This window comes from Solea senegalensis, linkage group LG8, assembly GCF_019176455.1.
Source record: "Solea senegalensis isolate Sse05_10M linkage group LG8, IFAPA_SoseM_1, whole genome shotgun sequence".
In the NCBI taxonomy this organism is placed as follows: Eukaryota; Metazoa; Chordata; class Actinopteri; order Pleuronectiformes; family Soleidae; genus Solea; species Solea senegalensis.
The window spans coordinates 5035388-5060335 of NC_058028.1; the positions used below are offsets into that span (position 1 = coordinate 5035388).

At 42.2% G+C, this 24948-nt stretch overlaps 1 protein-coding gene across 10 annotated transcripts in view; it reads left to right on the top strand.

Annotated features, from left to right (window-relative positions):
- LOC122773164 (lysosomal-trafficking regulator-like) overlaps positions 1 to 24948 on the top strand; it is a 52980-nt gene that overhangs the window by 15592 nt on the left and 12440 nt on the right. For 4 of the 10 annotated variants that reach the window (XM_044031598.1, XM_044031597.1, XM_044031605.1 and 1 more), the window contains 28 exons: positions 1723 to 1813; positions 2776 to 4882; positions 7015 to 7951; positions 8059 to 8244; positions 10812 to 10968; positions 12567 to 12778; positions 12895 to 12961; positions 13296 to 13405; positions 14032 to 14401; positions 14493 to 14649; positions 14744 to 14917; positions 15012 to 15172; positions 15975 to 16165; positions 16694 to 16939; positions 17310 to 17483; positions 18231 to 18380; positions 18756 to 18893; positions 18967 to 19165; positions 19251 to 19379; positions 19918 to 20542; positions 20924 to 21104; positions 21777 to 21946; positions 22237 to 22467; positions 22640 to 22806; positions 23594 to 23746; positions 23887 to 24048; positions 24418 to 24609; positions 24721 to 24932. In XM_044031598.1, the coding sequence (XP_043887533.1) occupies positions 1723 to 1813; positions 2776 to 4882; positions 7015 to 7951; positions 8059 to 8244; positions 10812 to 10968; positions 12567 to 12778; positions 12895 to 12961; positions 13296 to 13405; positions 14032 to 14401; positions 14493 to 14649; positions 14744 to 14917; positions 15012 to 15172; positions 15975 to 16165; positions 16694 to 16939; positions 17310 to 17483; positions 18231 to 18380; positions 18756 to 18893; positions 18967 to 19165; positions 19251 to 19379; positions 19918 to 20542; positions 20924 to 21104; positions 21777 to 21946; positions 22237 to 22467; positions 22640 to 22806; positions 23594 to 23746; positions 23887 to 24048; positions 24418 to 24609; positions 24721 to 24932 (8049 nt within the window). The remainder of the gene's footprint in view (positions 1 to 1722; positions 1814 to 2775; positions 4883 to 7014; positions 7952 to 8058; positions 8245 to 10811; positions 10969 to 12566; positions 12779 to 12894; positions 12962 to 13295; positions 13406 to 14031; positions 14402 to 14492; positions 14650 to 14743; positions 14918 to 15011; positions 15173 to 15974; positions 16166 to 16693; positions 16940 to 17309; positions 17484 to 18230; positions 18381 to 18755; positions 18894 to 18966; positions 19166 to 19250; positions 19380 to 19917; positions 20543 to 20923; positions 21105 to 21776; positions 21947 to 22236; positions 22468 to 22639; positions 22807 to 23593; positions 23747 to 23886; positions 24049 to 24417; positions 24610 to 24720; positions 24933 to 24948) is intronic. The other 6 variants (XM_044031599.1, XM_044031600.1, XM_044031601.1 and 3 more) reach the window with 6 other exon arrangements.

Here is a 24948-nt window from a genome sequence, read left to right on the forward strand (position 1 = left end):
TCTTAAAATGTTAGTAGTACTTGCAGTAGCATTATGGAATGCAACATAATATGAATGTGAATGTGTGACTCTGGGTGTCTCAGTGGCCTTGTATTGTTAGCCGGCTTCACACATGCTTGTTTTATTTTCCCGTTCATCAGAATGCATTAATGTGTAAGTGTGCTATCACATGCTGCAGCCTTGTGCGTCAGATGTGACCTGAATGGAGTCGTCTATTGTGACAGGGGAAATCAGACATTTTATAAATTAATTATTTGTGCTGTATAAAAGTTTTGCATGTACCATATAGTAAAAAAAAGTATTTTGTGTTAGAATCTTCACATCATTTCATCACATCATGTGCCGCTCAGTCTCTATCTACTACTGTAGTTCTAAACCTTTTTTTCCATGACACATTTCTTTACAGTGAAAAATGATAGCAATACTCTTGACATGGGATAACTTTTAGAGTTGAAGGATCACGGTGTATCCCACACTAGAAGATGTGTTGTCATGTGATCTGGAGGCTTTGCAGTTGCTGTGGGTTCACAGTTAGGGTTGCAGATTTTTTGCATTTTCTTTAAACATGTTTGTATAATAACAAGTAATACAAAAACACTTATTCTTCTTTGTTTAAATTCTTAATTGGCTAATGGTAAATCATTAACAACTCTGTTCACAATATATGAGTGAGTGGGCACTGGGAGACACATTACACAATCTTTTACCAGGAGGAGCTGCTGACTAAAATGTCTCATCACTAAAACACACATGAGAAGTTACAAAGGCACTTTTTGGCTCAACAAGAATTATTTCTCTCTTTGATTAAATGCTGTTGTGTTAATGTTCTGTCTTTACCCTATCCTGGTTGGTTGGGGTGACATGAGTTGTTGCAGACTCAGATCAAATTTCCAACCTGCTAGAAATGAGATCTGTGATGCATTTTGGAGATGCTGGCAGGTCTCTGTGAGCCTGGTCTTTACTTATTTAATCATAAGTGACTGCCAATCAACAGGTTTTGTGAGTCCTGGCAAATTGTCCTTCAAAAAACGTATTGGCAAGTGGATTGTTGGGTTCAGAACCTTGTCTTGTGACCTAGATTTTACTTAGAGTTACACACAATAGTATTCCTACAGGCATGTTTAAAATACAATTTATTACTGACCAAGTAGTAAGTGTCAAGCTATTGACATCCTTATATACAAACAGTTGAATAGTTCAAATGGCAAAAACTTTGCTGCAAATTTTTTAGCTGTAGCTAAAAACAGACAGAAATGAACCAGTAATAAGACTTTGGACAGCTAAATGATCATGTTGTGGAAGTAATTAAACCATAACCAGCAAGCTAATGACTATTTAATTCACACATGAAGGAGCAGGTTGGTTGTTTTTAATTAACACATGAAGAAATTGGTTCTCTCTCTGCTGTGAGAAATGTCTTGAATAGATCCCCTGGGTCTCGGAAGTAAGGTTGTCATTTAGGTGCTACATTGTTCTGTTACACACTTTGCACTGAATGCTAACTTTACTATTTATTAAAATCCACATAAATAAAAAAAATAAGGCCTAAACAAAAAGATGCAATCTTTAGTGGAAGTGGTAAAACCCCAAAAGGATAATCTTCAATCAATTTTGAGAGTGGGTCTAGGTGGGCGTGTCTTAATGTGACATGAGAGTGTGAGCAAAGAGAGTGGTGATGAAGACTCTCTAGGTAACATCAGTGTGGTGTTTCTACCCTTTCAGGAGCTGACCTGTCGAGAGGAACTGCTCACTTTGCTGCTATCTCTACTGCCACTGGTGTGGAAGATCCCTGTACAGGAGGAAAAAGCCCCTGGTGCGTACTCACAAATACTTACTCGCTTACTTGCTCGTCATATTGCACACTGTTGCAATGGTATGTGACTGCTTCTTATTCATAGTCTGAAATGATTCTGAATGATTTTAATTTACATACTTTCTTTTACAAGTATCAAATTTTGCACTACATTCTCTAAGATTATATTATACAGTGTTGGCCGATATTGAATTGCTATTGGATATCAGCAAACATGCCAAGATTCCCTGATATGACTAATCACTAAAAACGGTAGGCAGAATAGGCTGTTACCTCCTTGACTTCTATGCTGGCACCCACACCAACTGTTATTTATTTATGTTTATTTATTTTTCACATCAAGAAAATGTATATCTACATCTGTTGTCACATGAGTATGCAAAATATCATGTTAATTTCTCTGTGGAAGAGACTAAATTACTTGTGCATTTGGTCCTTTGTAAAAGCAGTGGAAAGTGGGCACAAATTGCTTTTGGTTGTAAAAGCTGCCTGTGATGTGCTCTTCAAATGATGTTCATGTATTATTTGGTATTTGCTTAACACTGCAAACTATGAAACTATTAATCATTTCATTATCCAGGTTTATTATTCTTAGTGGTAGAAACATAAATGGTCACACAAGAGAAGAAGAAATGCAGATGAAAGTGCAGATGCTTGTGACCTCAGGATGACACGGATATTTAGTACAGGACTGCTGATCCTCTTTAACATGTACCCTAGACATTTTTACTTTAATTAATATTTACTCTCCGAAGATAAACTAGGAACGCCATCGCTATTGACATGCAACTGAGCTTCGGTTTCCTTAGTTTAGTTTTCTTTATTAAAGTCAGATTTTTGAAGTACAAATTTTTGACTTTTGGAAGTCCTAACCCCTCTCCAAACCTAATAGGATCTTGATTTACGTTTTGGTACTAAATTTATGTCTAGAAAACAACTGACAAATGTTTTTGTGTGGACAGATTTCATCCTGCCATCCCTGCTGGAGGTATTCCTTACCCGGGAGGTGAAGGCTGTCCCGCTCAAGGCAGGACAGAAGGCTGCACCAGATGAACAGAATTCTGGGAAGAGGTCCTGTGTCAGCAGTGGAACCTGGAAGTCACGGAGGTCACACAGAGCAGCACAGAGGTATTCTGTCAAGGATGCGCGCAAGTCCCAGGTTTCTACCTCGGATTCGGAAGCAAACTCTGAAGACAAAGCACTCCCAGCACCAAGTGGTGCAAGGAGTCGAAGATCACATGGTTCCACAATCAGGTTAAGCTATCAGCATCATCGGTCTGAGTACTCACAGTTCACATCTACCGCCAGCACCACAGCAGAAATCATGAGTGCACCATACCCACATCCCCGAGCCCCTGGGTCCCAGACAGCAGACACTGAAACCCTGACTGATCCAGCTGCAATATCAATATTTAACCGCATGGAAAACTCTCCGTTTGATCTCTGCCACGTGTTGCTTTCCCTACTGGAGAAGGTGTGTAAGTTTGACATGAACATCAACCACAACCCTGGCCTTGCGGTCAGTGTTGTTCCGACACTCACTGAGATCCTAACTGAGTTTGGAGATTGTTGTTGTCCAGGGGGAGGTGGTGGAGGTGGAACTGGGGCAGAGGAGCTTGCTGGAGGCTGGACCGAAGAACCCATTGCCCTGGTCCAGAGGATGCTACTACGCACCATCCTACATCTCATGTCAGTAGATGTAAGTCAGAGTGAAACCCTTCCAGACAGTCTGAGACGCAGTCTTACAGACCTGCTGCGAGCCACACTAAAAATTCGGAGCTGCTTGGACAGACAAACAAACCCCTTTGCACCTCGGCAAAAGAAAACCCTGCAGGAGGTCCAGGATGACTTTTCATTCTCACGCTATCGTCACAGGGCACTACTGCTGCCAGAGCTTCTAGAGGGAGTCCTACAGGTTCTTCTTGGTTGCTTGCAGGCTTCCACACCCAACCCCTTTTTCTTTAGTCAAGCACTGGAGCTCATCCACGAATTTGTCCAGCATCGTGGCCTAGAGCTCTTTGAGGCCACAGTGCTGCGGCTAGAGGGACTTGGCAGGGCAAGGGATTCTGAAGTAGGAGGTGAGGCTTCAGAGAGGCTACGAGGTCTCATTGCAGGGGTCTTCAAAATCATCAGTGCTGTCAAGAAAGCAAAATCAGAGCAGCTGCATCAGTCTGTATGTGCCAGGCGGCGTCATCGCCGTTGTGAATACTCACACTTCTTGCATCACCATAGAGATCTGTCAGGGTTGCCTGTCTCTGCTTTCAAACAGGCAGCTAGACGCAACCCCTTTGAAGAGGATGGAGACAGCAAGGACGAGACGGATGGTGATGTGGTGCGTTACCCTGAGCGCTGCTGCTGCCTGGCTGCCTGTTCTCACCAATGCTTGCGGCTCTTGCAGCGTCTATCCTCAAGTGGACCAGCTATACTGCAGGTACTTGCTGGGGTACAGGCTGTTGGAATCTGCTGCTGTATGGAGCCTCGCTCAGTTGTAGGACCCCTGTTACATGCTTTCCAAGCCCCTGGTCTGCGTAGTTACCAGTCTCATGTTCTCAGTGTCTTGAGTAGACTTATCCTAGACCAGCTTGGTGGAGGCCAGCCCTCAGAGAAAGCCAAACTGGCCTCTTGTAATATCTGCACTCTAGACAGCAGCCAGTTGCCAGGCCTGGAAGAAACACTGCAGCATGGGGAACCTTCAGCCGTTCCTCCCAGTCTGCGCTACCGCTCCCAGGGTATTCTGCCAAGTGGAGGTGGGGCAGAGGACATGCTGTGGAAGTGGGATGCTCTTGAGGCCTATCAAGAGCTTGTGTTTGGTGAGGATTGGCAGCTGAGCCAACAGATAGCTGGCCATGTGTGCTACCTGACCCTGCGGGGCAATGCTATAGTGCAGTGGCAGCTCTACACGCATATCTTCAACCCTGTTCTCCAAAGAGGAGTAGAGCTAGCCCACCATGCCCAACAGCTGGGGGTTTCCACTGTTTGTACTCAGGTCTGCAGCTATCATACAAAGTGCCTGCCTGTGGAGGTACTTCTCACATACTTGCAAACATTACCTGCCCTCCTCAAATCAAGGTGAGCTGTTTTCAGTTTGTTTATCAGTCCCTTTCTTTGATCTGTGTTTTTTTAGCTGTTTTATTCATTCTGGGATACAGAAGAAGTAAAGAAGCTGGAACATGCATGATGCAGTTTTAAAAATAGAGGGTATTTCTTATACTTAAAATATACAAATATAGTTTATCTGTTCAGAGTAAGAAACCTTAACCACTTGAACTTTGCTTGTCATCAGATCTGTCTTTCCAGGTCAGTGCAAATTGATGCTAGTTAATCATTTATTACACCTTTGTGGACAGAGTAAGAGATGGAGGATTGTTGACTGTTAATGTAACAATGGTACAGGTACAGTAGCCTGGAAGAACAAGTTGTTTGCAGTGTTATTCTGTATAGATCACACAAATTAATTCAGCCTGTTAAGCTCGTCCTGTAGCTCCTTTCCTGGAATTGGTAGTATGGACCTTAAACAGGACCAGTGAGGATGCTTTGAGGTGTTCTTTTAGCAGCTCAGCTGAAATGTTTCCTTAATTAAATTCAGAGTATGCTTTTCTGCTCACTGCCAATTTGATATTTAGCTGTGGTATTTTTCACTTGAACCTATGAAAAGGACATTTTTGGAATCTTTATTTGGTCCTTATGTTGCTGTAAAAGGAATCATTATAATAATCTGAAATCTCTCTTTTGGAGATACTAACAAATTGGATGTTTACTTCCCTTCTTTTTTGTTTATGATTTATGAACAAAGTACCTCATGATTCATAATAATTCAGGACATACTGAAGCAGTGGCAAATCAAATTGCAATATTTACTTCATGACAAAATCAAATATAGAATGAAGCTTAATTTCACAATTGTACATGTGATCAGTTTTCTACTAATCTATTCAAGCAAGACCATACAGCTCCATCTGCTGGTCTAGTTACATATATCTATATTAATAAATATAGATGTCCTATGAACCCTTATGTATTCTGTGTTGATGTGTTGAAAGGAATATCTGCTTGCTTTGTAAAGATAAACTTGAGAAAGGGACATTTACATCGGCTGAAAGATGTTTTAGGCATGTCTGAGGCTGCCATGTAAAAATGGGGAAGATAAATTTTGATAACACTTTTACCCAAAATCAGTAGGTCCACTAAGTCTACATGGTATTTCATATGGTGTATGCAGCTTGAAATTTTGTTGTTGCAAGACAACATAAAAGAACAGTAATATTCTGTTCTGAATGCTGTACGTCTGACGCCTCTCTTGCCTTTCCATTATCTTGCACTGCTTGCACAGCTTTCTGCGTAACAGAACTCTGTAGACTCTAAATATACAGACTAATGAAAAATCATCCTGATGGACTTGCACACTAATTAAAAGAGGAAATGTTCTGAAAAAGCAGAGGAAGTATAGAAAAAGGGTTAGAAAGATTTCAGCTTACTTCCTCTTAAATAGTTATCTTTTTGATCCTTATTATGCAGTATGAGTATATTTTAAGTCACTTCCTTCAACCTTCCTTCAAACTCAACAAAAGATTAACATTTTGATTACTTTTATAGAATGTGACAGAATTTGTTTTTAAAAAGGTCCAGTAAAACTGTCAAGACAACAATCTCAATATATAACAAAGCAAATGCAAATTGCTGAATATAGCATAAACTAGGGCAAGATTGTGTGAAATGTTGACCATATTTGTAAAAAAAAATGAGTCATTTATTTTAAAATACTGTTTGTCCTTGAAGTTAAAGCAGAACTTTGCAAGTCTTTCTTGCAAGCCGCCTTTCTCCTTTTTCTCTGGCTAGGGTTTGTGCGTGTAGTGCCATGAAACATTTTGTGTTTCTCATGAGACCAGAGACTTAGTGAGACCTTCCGATTCTGAGGACTTCAGGTTGGCAGCCCTGAGCTTGCAAGGCTGACTTTCCACTAGCAGGCGGTAGGGGGGAGTGGAGACAGCCCTAATCTCCCCACAACAAGCCATTTAAACATCACAATTAATGACTCTGAAGCTGTTAAATTGTGGTAAAATCCCTGCATAGTTCTGCTTTAATCAGGAAGACGAGGAAGAATACATCACATGTATTCTTTCTTATCTTAACTTTGAAGTATAAAATGGTGTCATTGGTTGGCATATTCTTACTGATTTTATAATGTTTTTATTATGTTACAGGGTGATACGAGACCTCTTCATCAGTTGTAATGGGCTCAATCAGGTGACTGAGCTGGTCTACCTAGACCAGACACGCTCTTTGGCTCTAAAGGTTTTTGAGACTCTGATCATAGGCATTGGACACCAACAGACTTATGGAGTGCTTCAGGAGCTTGAGTGTGCCGATGGAGAAGAAACAGAGGCAGTCTTGGGTCTTGCTGAAGAATTAGGGTCCAGAGTGGCTGGAGAGGGCCCGCAGAGCCTCAGCAAGTTCTATGAAGGCCTAAAAGTGGCATATCCACATCACAAAAGCCGAAGTGGGCATGGTCGAGGACCAGGGCGCAGCCGAGCTGAGACGCATCTCCATGTTATCAACCTCTTTCTCTGTGTGGCCTTCCTCTGTGTCAGCAAAGAGGCAGATTCTGACCGGGACTCGGCTAATGACTCTGAAGACACCTCAGGTTATGATAGTACAGCTAGTGAACCTCTTGGTGGGCGGCTGCCTTACCTGTCCCCAGAAAGTGTAGCTCTGCCCTCCAAAGAGCAGGTACAACGTGCTGCAGATGTCTGGTCAGTGTGTCGGTGGATCTACCTGGCCAGCCCCTTGTTTCAGCGGCAGTTTTTCAGGCTTGGTGGACTTGATGTCTGTTTGCGCCTCATGGTCATGGTTATTCAGAAACTTGCCTGTAAGACCAAGGATGGAAAAGCAAAAAAGAAGAGGGATGGTAAGAGCAAAGGCAGCCCTGAGTCCACAGTGCCAGCCACTTCTCTGTGTCGGGAGGAGACACCAGACACCCTTGGCCATGGTCCTGCTGAGGCTAAGAACAAAGATCCTGCAAAGAAGCTGGAGGAGGAGTGGCAACTTCAAAGTATTCGATTGCTTGAGGCTCTACTGGCTATTTGTCTGCATAGTGCTAACTCAGCCCTGCAGAAGATAGAGCCTGAACTGTCTTATCAGGTATGTCACACGAAACAAAACTAATCAGCTATACCCTTGCCACTTCAGTCACAAAAAAGCCTTTACCCTGGCCTCAGTTAATCTATTATGTTTTGTTAATTCTTTAGCTCCAGTCAGTACAGGAAACCCTGCTGGAAGTGAGAGACCAGCTCTCTCGCTCAGGTGTGGTGAACTCTGACCTTGCTGTACCTCTGTTTGACTCTCTCCTGAGAGTTGCTATGGCTGAGGTGTCATCCTGTTCTGATCCTCCTGAGGAGAAGCCAGACAGGGTGAGTCCTGCCTTGGGAAAACATGTGAGTGTTACATGCACCTTTTAGTTTCTGAAGTTATTTAAGCTCTGTATATATAGAATCTAGTTTGGGTCATGAAGAAAGGTTCCATTTCTGTTCATCACATTGTAAATTTATTTGTGAATTGACAAGCATAATAGAGGACTTGATAAATTTAGGCAAAATATTTACACCTTTTGTAGGCATTTATTTTGTCAGCAAAGAATTAGAGGTCAACATGTGTTACGTTCTTTGATTGTCATACAACACAACCTGGCTTGTACTTGAAGGTGTGGAGATGTCCTTTTTTCTAGATGCCTTCAAGATGTTCTTGGTTACTTTGTTGATCTGCTTGGTGGAGAGACTGACCCATAAAATGGCTGCATCTTACTTCCAATAGTTTGCATATTGTTCTCCATCTACTGTTACAGTCTTGTTAGATTATATACCTGTACTTGGCTCATTCTGATCCAGAGCCTTATGCATCTCCCTGTGGAACCAGAGTAAGGTTAGTGGTTGTAATGTACCCTGGAAATGTAAGATACCAAGGTCAACCAGTCCATTTCTAATGCCAACAGGAAAGGACTGTCCCATTATGATGCCCATTGCATAAGGCCTTCAGGCTATAGTTCTGTATGTGCAACAGGAATTATTTCTTCAGACAATGCTAACTGGTAAATGGTCTGTATTTATATAGCACTGTTCTAGTCTTGATGAACACTTAAATCTGCTTTACACAACAGTTTTGCATTCACACATCCACACTCAGTTACTCACACATTCATACAGCACATCTATGTGCAGCACATTTTCTGTCACACATCTCATATCCATTCACATGCTGATGGAACAGCCGTCAGGAGAAATATGGGGTTAAGTGTCTTGCCCAAGGACACATCGACATGTAGACAAGTTTAGCAGGGAATCAAATCCACAACCTTCCAGTTGAAAGAAGGTCGCTCTACCACTGAGCTTCAGATGTTTTGGCTGAGTCCTAACAGAAAAAATAATGGTAGTGTCATCCACTTACTGAATGAGGAATTTATCTCATTTATCTCAAAGCACTTCTGCTCTTCAGAGATCAAGGTGATTTTTATGGTCAGTGGTCTGCTCCTGTCTGGTCCAGGCTCTTTGGTTGCCTAGTCTCTGTCTCCCTCTGATCCTCTCAATGCTGGTGCTTTAAAGCTACTAAGTCCATTCTTCCTTGAATCAACCGGCCCAAATAGAGGTTATGACACATCTGAGTATCCACCCTTTTTAATTGCATCTTCAATCCACCACTTGATCCCTGTCTTGACTATGAGACCAGCTGTATGCCTTTAACAGAGCATCGCCTTTCCTGCACTTGTTGTCTACTGCTTCTTGACATAGTTTTTGTATGGTCTCGCAGACTATCTTGCTAAGTAGCTTTTATCTAACTGATCAACAAAATAGCAGATGGAAACTTTGCATCCAAAGAGATCATTAATTAAATCATTGTAATGTAAGTGTATTTGTCAAAGTCTCTATAAACCGTGACAAAACTGATGAGAAACAAACTCACAGGCTATATAAATTAAAGATTTTGAAGACCATAATATGGTTCATACCAGAGGGCACATGCTTAACCTTAAAGGAATCACCACCTGGTAGAGGGTGCCCTCTATCTCACAGCCATATATGTGTTTTCCACAAGTCTTAAAATGCCTGTCTGACTAAGCCTTTTCCAACACAGGAGGATTTAGCTTTTATATAATAGATTTACCTCAGAGCTTAGTTCTTTCTCACTGAGTCCAGCAGTTTAATGATCACTCTACCATTGCAAGTATGTGGTATGAAAGTTCATGGTGAGCCTCCACTGACTTTTATTTGAAATGTCCACTTCACTTGCAATTGAATATCGAAACTACTAATTAACCTGGTATTAATATTTTTACTGCTGTGAACACTACTAAGATGCATTGAGCATACATGTTGACTAAGGCCAAAAGGTTAGAAAACGTGCAGTTAAAAGAGATATCTGAATTTTGGATAAAAAATTGGTATTTACATATAGAGTAGAGAAGTGTGATCCCATCATAAGTGGTCATACTTGTGATTTGATAAACTTACTGATGTCTAACCCTTGTGATCCAGTGTCTCACAGAATGGCTGAAATGCATCTACAGTATCCTGAAAAGCTTAAGAGTTACTATGTACTACTGCATCCTCTTTTTTGACCAAGTGAACATAGAGTGTGTCTGTTTTTTATGTGCGTGTGTCTACATGCACAAATGATGGCTGACTCTTCACCTCAAGGAACTAGGCTGTTTGAGGGTTGCACAAGTCAGCTGATATTTATCATATGACCAAAATCTTCCCGTGTACATAGCCTGAAATCATTTTATTAGAGCTTGTTAAATTATTACTGTCTCACCAACCACTTGACAACTGATGATCTTGAGTTAGTTTCAACTAAACTGGACTGACATTCCAGATTTTACACACACAAACACACACCCTGCTCTTGTGCTTTCTAACACACTCCCTCTCTCTCTCTCTCTCTCTCTCTCTCTCTCTCTCTCTCTGTCTCTCTCTGTCTCTCACATACACACTCCCTCTCCTTCTGTCAGAAGCTCCAGGTATTGGCAGAGGGGGCGGCTCCAGCAGACGATCTGTCAGAGGAGGTGGATGAGGTGCAGAGCTGTGCCGTCAAGCCCCCTGGGGAGGAGGAGGGCTACGACGCTGACAGCGAAAGCAACCCCGAGGACATGGCCAAGCAGGAAGAAGGTAAGTCCACACACACACCAGCATACATACATACATACTTTTACAACAACTACTACTACTTCTACTACTTCACTGCTAGAATACACACCTCCTTACTGCAAATAGCGTTGGCTCAGACAGGTTTAACATTATTTTCCTCACGCCTTATAACTTTCGGCTTTTAGATTTATTTTTCCCCTTGTTCTGCTCAGGGTTATTTTAAATTTACTTTTACCTCAGACACTCTTCATCATCATTTGTTTTTGTTGTTGATGAATGTCAACAGACCAGCAACTGATGGATTGAGAGGCCATGTTTTTTTTTCCGTGGGAAGCTTTGGCCCCATGAACTAGTCGATTTAGTAGATTTTTTTCTACATTATTACATTCATTAGAATTTTTATTGTATAGGATTTTATACCTTTATTTATACCAAATAGCATTTTGCTGAAATTTTGAGTGTAAGACAGTGTATGCAAGGACTGTTAGTGTTGTGTCATAAACCACATCCTCCTTTAGTGGGCTATGGACCATATTGTGGCTATTCTTTTATTGTGTAAATATGACATGGCAGAAACATGTCTCCCTCCTCCCCTCCATCCCCACCCCCCACAACAGCGTCTTATGTCAGCTCGGCCTCTGCATTTTGGTGTTACAGTTTAAGAACGTGGCCTGATTACACCCCTTTTACTTTTTCATCCCCTCAGAATAGAGTCATTGTTTTTTTGTTTTACAACTGTGGGCAACTTCACTGTGGTCTCATGTTCTGGATCTTGTGACTTGAAGTGAATCTTACAACACTTACCATATGCTAGACAAATAAAATATTCAACTAACCAATGGAGAAACAAATGATTACACCTCTTCTTAATTATTCTCAAATCAAACGGCTTATACCTCCTTAACAGAGAATTTCCTGAATCAGTAGGAAATACATATTTTCACCCCAGGCTTTTCTTTATCTGCCAAAATTGAAAATTTTAATTACTACGTTCTTATAATCCTGTGCATGACATAAAATACCTCCGTTGTTTTTGTCAGATTTGTGTTTCTTAGTCTCTTTAACTGTTAACACTTTACTAGCCTCATTGTATTCATTAATACAGCATATTAAATGAGGTTAATTGTGTGAAATAATATGAAACCTCAGACCAAATGCAATCATCTAAATTTCCCTCAAATGGCACTAAGGGAGGCTGGGACGACAGATGGGGTATGAGCTATGCAGTTATAAGATAAAGCAGTTTTTTTATATGGGCATATGTATGTTGTAGATGGATGCCAGCTGTGTACTTGTGCAGAGTGAGGGAGAGCAAGCTTCATTAATAGTAGGAAGTCCCAGAAGACGCATGGGAGGCTGCTCTCCTGTAAATTATGAGGGGACTTCCATGCTGCTCTGAGGCTGAGCACAGGATTGAGGCTAACTCATTTTTATGAGCTGCCTCCATGATAGGAGGATGGAGCTGAAGCAGGGAATGCATGTGTGTCATGAAGATGTGATGCCTCACAGTCGTGGGTGTTTACGTGTTAGCATGTGTGAATGTGATGTGTAGCATCTTTATGTGTGCGTCTTTTGCTGTGTCTCTGATCTTGTCCTGGTGTCTTTAATTGTTCTTTTAGGAGTTAAGCTGGAGTCAGGCCTGCTGCGTGAGTTTGTGGCAGTGGCAGATGGGCCCCAGCATGGCATGCTGTTATTCCCCGAGATCTGCACGATGGAGTTACAGCTTCTCGCCAGCGGCTCCCCAGACCTGGAGGTTCTGAGTCACGTGTTTCATAGTTTGCTGGATGCAGTAAAGGCCAACCACCGTAATGCTGCCTTGCTCTATGACCAGGTTGGGCATTTTATTTTTTCTCTTCATCTCAGTCCTCACCCTATTGAAATTTGTTTTACTTCTCTCCTCAAATATTATATGAGGAATATGACTAACCCCCTGTTATGGTCGCACAGGGAGGAGTCAAAACCATTCTCTCTGGTTTTCACAACATCCTCAGCCAAACGGACCCCTCCTTTACAGGTTTGTAATTTCTCCTAGCTTATTTTTGGCTTATGTGTTCTCACTGTTTTCCCTAGATGTCACACATGAACAGTATCCTGAAGCTCTCCTCATTTTTCTTTGTTCATTAGTTGTACTATTTCAGACATTTTGGCAGGCTTACGTAGATAAAACACAAAATACAGTATGTCTATAACAACAGTATATCAATAAAAACATTAATCTAATGTACATTTTTTTGTTTTCCACTGATAGCAGGCAGTGCTGATGTTTTATGCTTTTGTCAGTCCTGCTTTGGTGCATGCCCAAGTGTTATACTGTTGATATAGCATGTCATTCATTGGTCTTCACGCAGATTGCCAGACTGTGCTAGTGGAGCTGTTGGTTGCCATGGTGAGCCAGCGAATCACAGCGGAAGAACTGGCTCTATTGATTCGCCTTCTTCTGGAGAAGACCCCACCTACTGTAAATAGCAAACCCTATCAGTCACTGAGCAATGCACTGCTAGCTTACTTTCAGGGTGTTGACACGGATAAGTTCACAGTATCTTATGCTCTGATGCTTATCAGGAACAAGAACTTATTTGTTAGACAGCCTTCCTGTCACACTTACTTCTCAATTCTTGTTAAAACTCAAAGTCACACAGTGCTCTCCTGAGCCCACTTTATATTGTTTGTATTTGTATGTACAATTAACACCAGTTTGTGGGGAACAGATCCAACACTTTAATCAACAAATCAAGTCTCTAGTAAACATATTTCCAGAAAGGAAAAGGAGAAGTTTATTTTTAACCATGTGAATGTAATGGCATGTGACCTGTAAGATTTCTGTCTATGAAAATGAGACATCTGTGGTGGCAGTCACTACTTTTCTGTACTGTTGTGCAGGTTTTCTGGTTTAGAAGCAGCTTGTTTTAGTAGTCTTTATCATCTTGTAATGCTACACTACTTTTAAAAGAAAAAGGATTTAGATTATTACAAAATGTATTTACTGTATGCTGCATCAACACACAACTGTCAAGTGTTTTTTCTAGTTAATTATAAAATCCTGACACATTGTTCTCACTGACCTTGTACTTCTTTATTTACCAGGAGATTTTACTGAACGGTATCCTGCAAGTTGTTGAAGCCAACATGACTATGGAACCTCTCCACTTCCTAACCTTTCCAATAATCCTTGGGGCTTTAACACCCGTTGCGCTGTCCCCTGGCTTCAGACAGAATGGTGCTGCTGGAGGGAAAAGTGTTGGTTTACTCTGGAAAGGCAAGCTTTCTGCTGGGCGCAGAGAAGGAGATACTGAGTACCGAGCAAGCCACCTCCGTTCCTCTCCCTGGCACACTGCTCCTCTGCACTTGCCCTTAGTAGGACAGAACTGCTGGCCCCACATGGCTAGTGGTTTCAGCGCCTCTATGTGGCTTAGGGTAGCAGAGCAGGAGGAGACGGACAGGGACAGAGACAAGGGTAAGAAATAGTCACTTCACTGAAACTGTTTTTATGCCTAATGACCATAAACTGAAGCTGGATTTCAGATGTTCCTTTCATTGCTTTCAAGAAGAGAGTAACCTGCCTGCAGCCGAGTTGCACCATGGCTGCTCTCAGGCTGGGACAAATTTGGTAGAAGAAGGGCTCACGCACATTCTGTCCATGGGCTCCAAGGCACTGATGCTTCAAGTATGGGCAGACTTCTCAACAGGTTCTCTCACATTCAGGTGAGCTCCAACGTAGCCAGTGGCCTCAAGGTAGAAAGTGAACAATGAGTTAACCTCATTAACCTTGACATATTGTGATCTGTTGTTTCCTCAGAATTTGTATTGACCCAAATGATGAGATAAAAGCAGGACTGCTAGCTCAGGCAGACTCTAGTGAGGGACTGCTTGGGCGGGGCCAGTGGCAGCACCTCGGCCTCACTTATACCCAGCAACCAGAGGGCAAGAAGAACATCCACGGCCGTGTGGTTGTTTGGGTGTGTGGTGTCAGGTGAGGAACAGATGTAATCTAACAGTAAGACACTGGCACTTGAAATAGTGTACTAAAATAGTGTACACTAACTTCATCTTATTACTTTAATTAGGAACTGTGAGGTTTCTTTGGACTACACCCTACCTAGAAAGTCGAGTTTATCTTCTGACAGCAACAAAACCTTCTGCATGTTGGGCCACTGCATGCCATCCTGTGAAGAGATATTGAAGCAGGGTGCTCGCTGGAACATGGGCACTGTGCTTCTCTTCAATGGTAGGTCTCCTTTTAATATCGGCCTTATTTATGGCTGTAATTATTTGTCAATGAACACTTTTCACATTTTTCACATTTGTTGTAAAACATCAGGTATCATATCTTTCCTCTGTACTGCTCACAGCTGAGACACCTACCTTTTCCCTTTTACACAGAATACACCTAAATGTTTCAGTGCAATCATATTTCAAAAGTGTGCCCAGGCCAGTGTCTGTAAAAGACTTAACTAGTGTGACACACAGTACATTCTCGGCATTCTCTCTGGGGCCTTTCTGAATACTTCTCTTGTTGCCTCTAATTGGCTGTGAATGGCTTGCATCTCTAGGCGACCTCGACCTGTGAAAGCCAGCTGATGTCCTTATATAAGCTGTAGCATATGCACTGTCTTTGGAATTCATCATAGGTACCAGTTTTTTTTTTGGAAAAGATTGCGAGATTCATGAAAATAAGAAATAAAACATCAAAATGTGCACCCTGGTGCCTGAGGGGTCTCACTTAGCATCACTGTAGCAGGGAGGGATGTTTTCATCCATGTATATGTGTTTGTTTATTTGTCAACAGGAATATGCAGAAAATATTAGTGTTTTGCACCAAATTTGTTGAAAAGATTGAACATGGGCCAGGAAAGAACCAATCAAATTTTAGTTTACTCATCTCGATTCCTAACAAAATAAATAAAATACCAAGATATTCCCTAACAAAGTTCAGAACTCCCCAGGTGTCTGCACCAAACCTTAATTATATATTATACGTTCATTTAATGTTTTTTATTCTAAGCACATGCTGTTGGTGTGTATTTTAGGGTCTCGAATAGGGTCTGAGGAGGCCTTCCACCTGTACACCCAGGGGCCTGACCTCACCTCCATCATGCCCTGCAAATATGGCCAGCCACGTGGGACATTCTCCAAGTTTGTCACTCAGGAAGGGCTTAAGTGTGACCATGTACGAGAAATTCTGATGAAGAGCAAGGATGTGGACACGGCAGCTTTGGTGGTATGTCACAAACACAACACAAAACACAAACACAGAGCCAATTCCTGTTAAAATGCAGAGTGACACTACTGTTAAACCCTGTTTTCTTTTCTTTGAGACTGAAGCGCTATATAAGCATAGCAAAGCATTCCTATGGCTCATTTATCATGTGATTTCACAGTTTAATATTCTCTCCCAGTTAATTCTCATTAATGACACTGCATGGCAGGGTGTAATATTTTCTCAATGAAAAAGCTGTTACATTTTAGCTGCAGCTATTTCAGTGAGACTGAAAATAGTTTTACTCCCATTAAATGCTAATGGATTTGTTGATAATAGCTGTGCTAATTACAGAGACAGGAAAGAAGGAAGTGAGAATAATGAATGAGTTCCCCTCTACATCTTTATATACTTTCTAACACTCTAACCACATATAGCCTGGGTAAACATCCATGCTCAGGGCTAGTATAAATAAAAAGTAATTATATATACAGAATATAAATTACAATATAAAGTCACAAGATGACAATTAATTGTGTTTTTGCACAGGAGAGCTTGGCAGTTGTGTATGCCCCCGGCAGCCCCAAAGTCTACACTATCTATGAGCCTGTGATCAGGCTGAAAGGCCAAACCAAGACGGTGGTTACCCAGCGTCCCTTCAGCTCCAAAGAGGTGCAGAGTGTTTCCCTGGAGCCCAACACTCTCAGGACTCTGCTCCCCACTGAAACCCAAGGCCTCCAGAGTGTCCTCCACAAGATTGGAGGAACAGGGAATTTTGTCTTCCTATTTGCACAGGTGGGATGATCCATATCCTTGATGAAGCTGTACAGTTAGAGGTCAGCACTCCCAGTTGTCCAGTTGTTAGCATTTGTGAAATGTATTGAAGTGTTTTGAATAAATTTGCACTTTTTGTGTTACAACTGTGTTATAAACTACACTTTTCATCTAAATAATTATGTTGATTTGTACCTTGCTGTTGCATTTGTTAGTTGAGACCATGGTTAAATATTGCTTTTCAAGACAAAGGTTGATTATATGCCCTTTTGTACTTTTATGATTACATAGTTATTATAGCAGCAACAGTGTGAATTGATTTTAGCAGCGTTTTGTTTGTCTCAGTTCTGTTTGTTTTTTCATCTCTCATCTCTGGCTCCCTGCCATCCAGACGGTGGAACTGAGTGACTGTGAGAAGACCCAGGCTCTGGCCCTGCAGGTGTTACTGTCTCTGTCCAAGATTAACCAACACCGCATTCATGAAATGGATTGTTATCATGGCTACTCTATGATCCACCAAGTCCTCATCAAGTCCAAATGCATCGTGGGATATCATATGCTGAAAGTTAGTCGCACCTTGAACTATGTGCTGTGTTCTGTTCCAAGAAACTCTGCTGATCAGTGCGGTAAAACATATTCACCTGCACTTGTTTTCACCATGAATCTGAGCCGGTCTCACTCTGGTGCCTTTCTGAACCGGTATTGGTGACCCTGTTGTTACTTGACCCTCTGGCTTTGTCCGTAATTGATCTGTGTGATGGCTGTGTACTGAAATAGGTTCTGTCTAACTTGATGAAACACTGAGCTCTTGCGGAGTCACACAGAACCTCTGATTGCCTTTCACATGGTGAAGTGTATAGCCCGATCAGTGTACTATCGAACACTCTGCTTTTTATTTATACCATTTAAATTTCAGTAAAGTGAAGCTTTTATTGTACCATAACTTGATTCTCTTGTCAGGCAAGCAACCAGCTGTTCCCAAGACTGCAAGTTTCTGTCATACCTTAGACTTCAGACTGCAATATTGATGACTGCTGCAGTGAATCTGGTCCCAAATTATGGACTTCAATGCAATTCATTATAAACATGGCCACCACGGAGTATATGACATTGGTTTTGACACACTGATAGGCATTCTCACAAATATTTTGAAGAATTCATTAGTTTTACATGTTGCTGGAGTTGTTTCTACAGAGACGGTGACTATCAGTATGCTCTATGTGTCTGAATGTGAACAGCACACTGGACATTCTATAGAATGTATAAGGGGGGGCTGTATTTCTGATGTGGTGGCCTTACTTTGTCTCTGTAGACTCTGTTGGACGGGTGCTGCAGTGGACCCATACTCATCCTGGGGGAGGATGGGCAGTATCGTTTGGACACCAAGTCCATCGCTGTGGTGCAGGACATCAGGCTTCTCTCAGACATCCTGTTGGACTGGAAGATATGGGCTAAGGCTGAGGTAAACTTGAAAGTGCAGTTATGCACCATAGTAAAAAGAAATAGAATAATTTATATGTATAAGGAGGTATTCTCAGTCCCATACTCATCTGACTTAAATATATCACTTACCAAACCCACAGGTGTGAGGAGGAAATGCTGATCACTGCTTAATATGCACTCTGGCTAGGCCATCAATAAATAAGTTTGAACTATAAATTTTATTTTTACAACACACAAAGTTTAATATATCAAAGAAGCTAAAATAATGAGTCATCAGCGTTGCTTTTTGAGCAGGACAGGTTATGAGATGTTGAGATGCTATGAGATGTGTGAGTGTGCTCAACCCCATCATGTTTTTCTCTCTTTCATTCACCATTCGGGTCATTTCTCTCAGGGTGGAGTGTGGGAAACATTGCTTGCTGCCTTAGAGATCCTCATCAGGGTACACCACCCTCATCAGGTTTTTAACATCCGTCAGTTTCTCAATGCTGAAATAGTGCACCGCTTCCTACTCACCTGCCAGGTGTTACAGGTAGGTCAACTCAATATCACAATACCTTTTCTATTTTCTAAACTATTACTGACGGCATTGTGTTTCTCTTAAGGAGCATCGGGATGAACATCTGACTGCCATCCCGCAGGAAGTCTGTTTGTCTTTTGTCAGAATCATCCAGGAGGTGCTTGGTTCACCTCCAGACATGGACCTGCTCAAACTGATATACAACTTCCTGCTGGCTGTTCACCCACCCACCAACACCTACGTCTGCCACACTCCATCTAGCTTCTACTTCTCACTACACATAGGTAAGGTTGTGGTGCAGCTGAAAGCAGCATCTCTGTATGAAAGTGCCATTAATTTAATGCACTGAGTTCCTTTGATGTTTGTCAGATGGGAAGCTGTACCAGGAGAAGGTGCAGTCCATTATGTCCCTGAGACACTCCAACAGTGGAGGAAAGTCTGCCAGCAGTTCTGTGATGTCACTCTCCCCGACCGTCTTCACTGATACTCCCCACAAAGGTACAGCTACTTCAGCCACAATATGCTGCCCTTAAAGCTCTGGCTGCATCCAAAAAAGCAAAGATAATTAGATGATGACCCCCCAGTGTATTGCTTAGAATGGTTAGCAGGGTTACCCAAATGAAAAACTTAAAAAAAGCTCAAGAGGTAAAAGGATTTTTCTCTTTGCTGTGATTGTTCAGTGTAGTTAATTGTGTTGTGTGGTAAATGTGTCTAGTTGTATTGTATTTATGTCTTTGTTATTTACAAGTTCTTAATTTTTTTCCTTCTCATAGCTTAATATTATAACTCTATAAACACATTTTCTTTAAGTCTGACTAATTTTAAAGAAGCAGTTACTTATTGTCTGATCATATTTGACCAACCCTACTCTTGGTGAAAATCTATCCCTCTCTCTCTCTCACTCTTTCTCTCTTTCTCTGTCTCTCTGTCTCTCTCTCTCTCTCCCCCTCTCTACCTCTCTCCCTCTCTCCCTATCCCCCCCTGTCTATCAGATATAGTCTAATAGTTTATGCTGGTTCCTATTGGTGTTTTTCAGGCCACGTCCCTGCTCCTTCCCCTGAACATGGAGGTGATGATCAGTCGTTACGGCCACCCAGTGTGGCACCATCGCCATACTCGTCCCCACTGCTGACACCTCGACTTGGACACGGTAAATTAAACGAGGCAAGTGAAGGTGACAGGGTCTCGCTTGCAACTCAGCAGGCTCGGGGCAGCACAGAAACACTCAAGAAAGGTGGAGGTGATGAGCAGCTCCTAAGCAGCTGTGAGTCAGCCAAGACCATCTGTGACTCTAATGACATCGGTGAGGGAGGAGCCCAACGTCCGCCCTCCATTAGTGTAGAGGAGGAGCGGGATGAAGCAGCGGAGCTGGACAGTCTGGCGGAAGGGAGTGTGGGTGTGGCAGAGTCTGACGACAGATTTGATTGGGCCAGTGATGAGGCACCACGACGCCCTGACAGTTTGAAAGGCATCCAGTCTTTCCAGAGAAGCCATAGTAACCTTGCTAGCCTGGGCCTGGCTTTCCCAGCACCAAATGGCTCGTTGGCAGTCGGCCGCTGGCCCAGTGCAGCTGATAGAGGCTCCATGCCTGAAGACTGGGAAAGCTACACATACTCTCCTGGCTATGAGAGGGCCCACAGCAAAACCGAGTCCAGTGACAGGTATGTTTACCATGGAAGTGAGATGTGCGGAATGTTTTAACTGAACACTGATAATCCTCACAAACTGAAATTACATGACCTACTAAGTGAAACTGTGATCTTGTTTTCTTTATTTAAGAAGTGCTGTTTAGGGGTTTTCATTTCATTCAACAGATCTGCTTAATTTGTTGATATGTTTTAAGTAGTCAAGCAGACTGTCTAGGACAAAAAATGTATTTAATGTAAATTGATAGTAGGTGCTTTATATTTTGTGCACTGAATTTATACATCATTTAAAATTCTGTAGAACTTAAAATTATTTTGACATTCAGTACTTTACAGTTTTAAAACATGTTAAATTGAGAGAAACAGTGATACAGATCTAAAGTGAGTGTTGCTTAGGTCCAGTACTGAGGACTGCCTGGTGCTGATCTGCTGTGGCCTCTATGATCTTCTGAGAGGCGTCTTGTTGCTGTTGCCTGATCTCATGCTTGAGGAGGTGATGGACAAACTCATTCAGCCAGAAGCTCTCATTGTCCTTGTCAACCACTCGTCACCTCTTATCCAGCAAGGAGTCATGAAGGTTGGTCCCGACTCTGTCTGAAAGCAGATTGTTCCGGCAGCTGTGTTTTTGCACTCATTTGGTCTCGCCAGTGTACAGTGTTTTTGCCTATTATCATTCCCAAAAGTCATATTCACACATTTGTTATTCAAAAGGAAGACAGCAAGTGAAACTATCATGCATTTCTGTAAATATGCCAATTAGGCTAGTTTTCCATGTGTAGTTGGATGTTACAATAAGCTCCCTGAAAAGCAAAGACAGAATAAAAAACAAGAAGCAGACTTCAGTAGCAACTTTAGGTAAAACATTAATAACATTTGCTTATGGTAACATTTATTATAATGCAGCTAGAAGTGCTAGTGCTAGAAGGCAGAGTTTAATGACTCTTAATAAAACCAGGATTGCTTTTTCTACCCTCTGTATTTCCCATCGTTATGCTAAAATGACCAGTTCTGACATGGCAGTTTTTGCATTAACCTAATTAACTCTTGGTATTAGCCCATTTTTGAGCACTTATTTGGTGTAATTTGTTGAATATTTATTCAACTGTGCCTTAATCGTAAGAAACAAAACTTTTAATGATCACATCAGGGATGAGTGTGAACCACAAAAATAGTATGAAGAGAGTATATTTGAAATTCGAGCTTTGCTGCCCATTAATACTGTGCTGTTCTCACTCCCACCTCCATCCAGCTGTTGGATGCCTATTTTAGCCGTGCTCTCAAGGAGCAGAAGGAGAAATTCCTGAAGAACCATGGCTTCTCACTGCTGGCCAACCAGCTATATATCCATCAGGGCAGCCAGGGGCTGCTTGAATGCTTCCTGGAGATGCTATTTGGGCGGCCAGTGGGCCTAGAGGAAGAGTGAGTCAAGAAGCAATACACTTGTTTTTCAAACTGCAATATAAAGATTATGTCACATTGTTTCTGTTTACAAAGACCAAACAGAGGCACCGTGAAATCATCGGCAACAGCAAAAAATCAACGTGTTTTGCACTGCAGCTTTAAGCCATAATGTCTTATGCAATATTGGTATATCTCGTACTATTCCAATATATATATATATATGCACTCAAGTATTAGTGTATGTTTGTCATTCATTTTTTTTCAATCTTTTTTATTTTTTATTTTTTTTATCTCTTAATGTCTTCCAGTCTTGACCTGGAGGAAATGGAAAATATCTCACCATTCAGAAAACGCTGTATCATCCCAGTCCTGGGTCTTATTGAGAACTCCCTTTATGAGAACTCCTTGGTGCACAACATATTGTGTATGCTGTTGCAGCTTCTCAATGCTTGCCCTAAGCTGGCAGACATCCTGCTTGACCATGGGCTGCTCTACGTGCTCTTTAACACTCTCTCTACCCTCAATGGCATGGAGAACAGGTATGGCTGCCAGAACAGAGGATGATTTATTCTATCCTCCTCCACTGGTTCATGAATTTTGTCTTGACTCTTTGAGTCATCATCATAATCCTCTCACTGTTTCATCACACTCATTTATTCTGGTAGACACTTCCTATGCTTTGTATTTTACTGTTCTGTCTTTCCTCTGCAGTATCCCTCTAAATGACTACAAGCTCTTGGTGTGTGACATCCAGCAGCTGTTAGTAGCCGTGACCATCCACTCCTGCAGCTCATCAGGGTCCCAGTACTTTCGCATCATCGAAGACCTCATTACCTTGTTGGGTTTCATGCAGACCAGCAAGATGCGTCGCACACAGGGTGAGGACTGGATTTCAGAAATGTAATACATGTGCAGAATACATCACCTCTTTGCTCTGCATTTCTGAATGCTGTGATGCTGTCGAGCTCTGGTGAACATAACCTGTCTGTCACTTCATTATCTACAGCTACAGAGTGGAAGTTCATGAATATAAGTAATTCATTCTTAAAGTATTATTGAAGAACTATCTCTCTGGAGTTGCACCAAGTGAGAGGCGGAGGGGAGGTGTGCGCTTACTCATAGATCCCCAGCTTTCTGCCTGTGTGTTTTAGTTTACCTTGGTGAACACGAGAGTTATTTCCCTGCGCCTTTACACTGAGGAACAGGCCCTGTCTGTTGTGCCTATGTGCCGAATGGCAGTTCAGAGAACTCACCCTTTCTGTAGTCCTTGGGACGGATACTGGAAAGGGATTACATCTTTCTGTCCCACTTCAGCGCTAAAGATTTGTGTGTTCAGTTGCTGGACTTCTGTGCTAGTCACGGTTCGTCCATGATGAACTCTATGCCGTACAGACCCAGGAGGCCCAAATGAATACTAAAGGTCTTCTGGGAAAGCCCGGCTGAGGACCCAGTCAAACTGACCTTTAACTCCCCTCGCTCAGACACCTCCCTTGGGCATATCCATAAATATTTAGTAGTTGTAGTAAAAAAAAAAAAAAATATATATATATATCATTGTAGAACATGTTGAACATTTCAGCAAACCTATCCATGTACACTAACACTTGAGGAGCATCAAAATAACTTGTTACATGACAAAGTTCATTGTCCTTTTTTTTTCCCCAGAGATGGCAGTAGCATTGCAATTCCGAGTCCTTCAGTCAGCCATAGAATTTATAAAGACTACAGCCAATCAAGAACCTCAAAGGCTGAGCAGCTCTGTTAATGCATCAAGCTCGCCACATCACGCCATGTATCAGAAGCGCAAGAGCATTGCAGGTGAGTGCCAGAAACTTGCTTTGCAGTTTTTCTCATCCATCCATCTCAGTGTTGATGTACAAATGACCACCATGTGTATTTAAACACTTCACTGCTCCTCTCTCACCTGTGTGTTTATTGATCCTCATCCTGATCTAAAGGTTCCATTGCCATGAAAGACTCCATTATCCCCCGCATCCCCAGACAGCACTACTGCTCCTATGGCCAGATCCCCCTGTCCCCTCCCTTCAGCTTCCTGTCCCAGGACTCCCCCCTCCCCTCCCCCTCAGGAACGTCATCCTACATGCTCCACTGTGACGCAGGTAGCTGGGACTCAGTGGAGGACATCCTCTCTCATGGAGCATGTCTCGTCTCTGACGTTTGCAGTGCACTCACGCTCTCACCCCTAATCAATTTTGGGGTTAATTAGCCCAGTACCTTTGTGTGCTACTGGAGCCTTTGTGTGTGCATGTTTGAATGCTTAACTAAATCAATGTTAAGCATTTCAGCACAGATTTGATTTTTTCCGTCTTTTAATCTTTCTTCTGTTGAGTGATTCATGAGACATGAGCATAACTTATACTCTGAACTTAAAAGGGAAAGTATGAGTTTATTTACTCACAAATGGCATGCAGTCATGGACGCCACAGTTTTTGCTCACACCAAGCTCACACCAATGTTGCTGCTTTTAGGTCGTCGGCGGTTTTCTTTGGCCCAAACTGACTCTCTGTTGATGCGGATGCGCTCTGTAGCCAGCGATGAGCTCAACCACATGATGCAGAGGAGGATGAGCCAGGAAAACCCCATTCGTGCCAGCGAGACTGAGTTCGTCCAACGGTTGCAGAGACTTGTTGTTCTTGCTGTCAACAGACTCATTTACCATGGTGAAAAACGTCTTTCATCTAACTTTCCCTATTTTCTCCTTCATTTTACTTGAGAATAAACTGAACCTGATGTTTATTCCTTGTTCTGTTTGAATGTGTCTCTCATTTCAGATGTGAGTCAGGACTTATTTGACCTGCTAAATATTCCCGACTCTCCAGACCAACAGCTTTTTACACCAGATCCAGGTGATCAAGCACATGATGAGAGTGGCTCTGCCTCTGTCCCACACTCTCCCACTCCCTTTACCCTACCACCTGCCAGCAAGAAGAGCTTTCAGAAAGACATCCTCAGACTCATGATGGATGGAATCAAAATTAGCCTGGTAGGACACAAGTCAC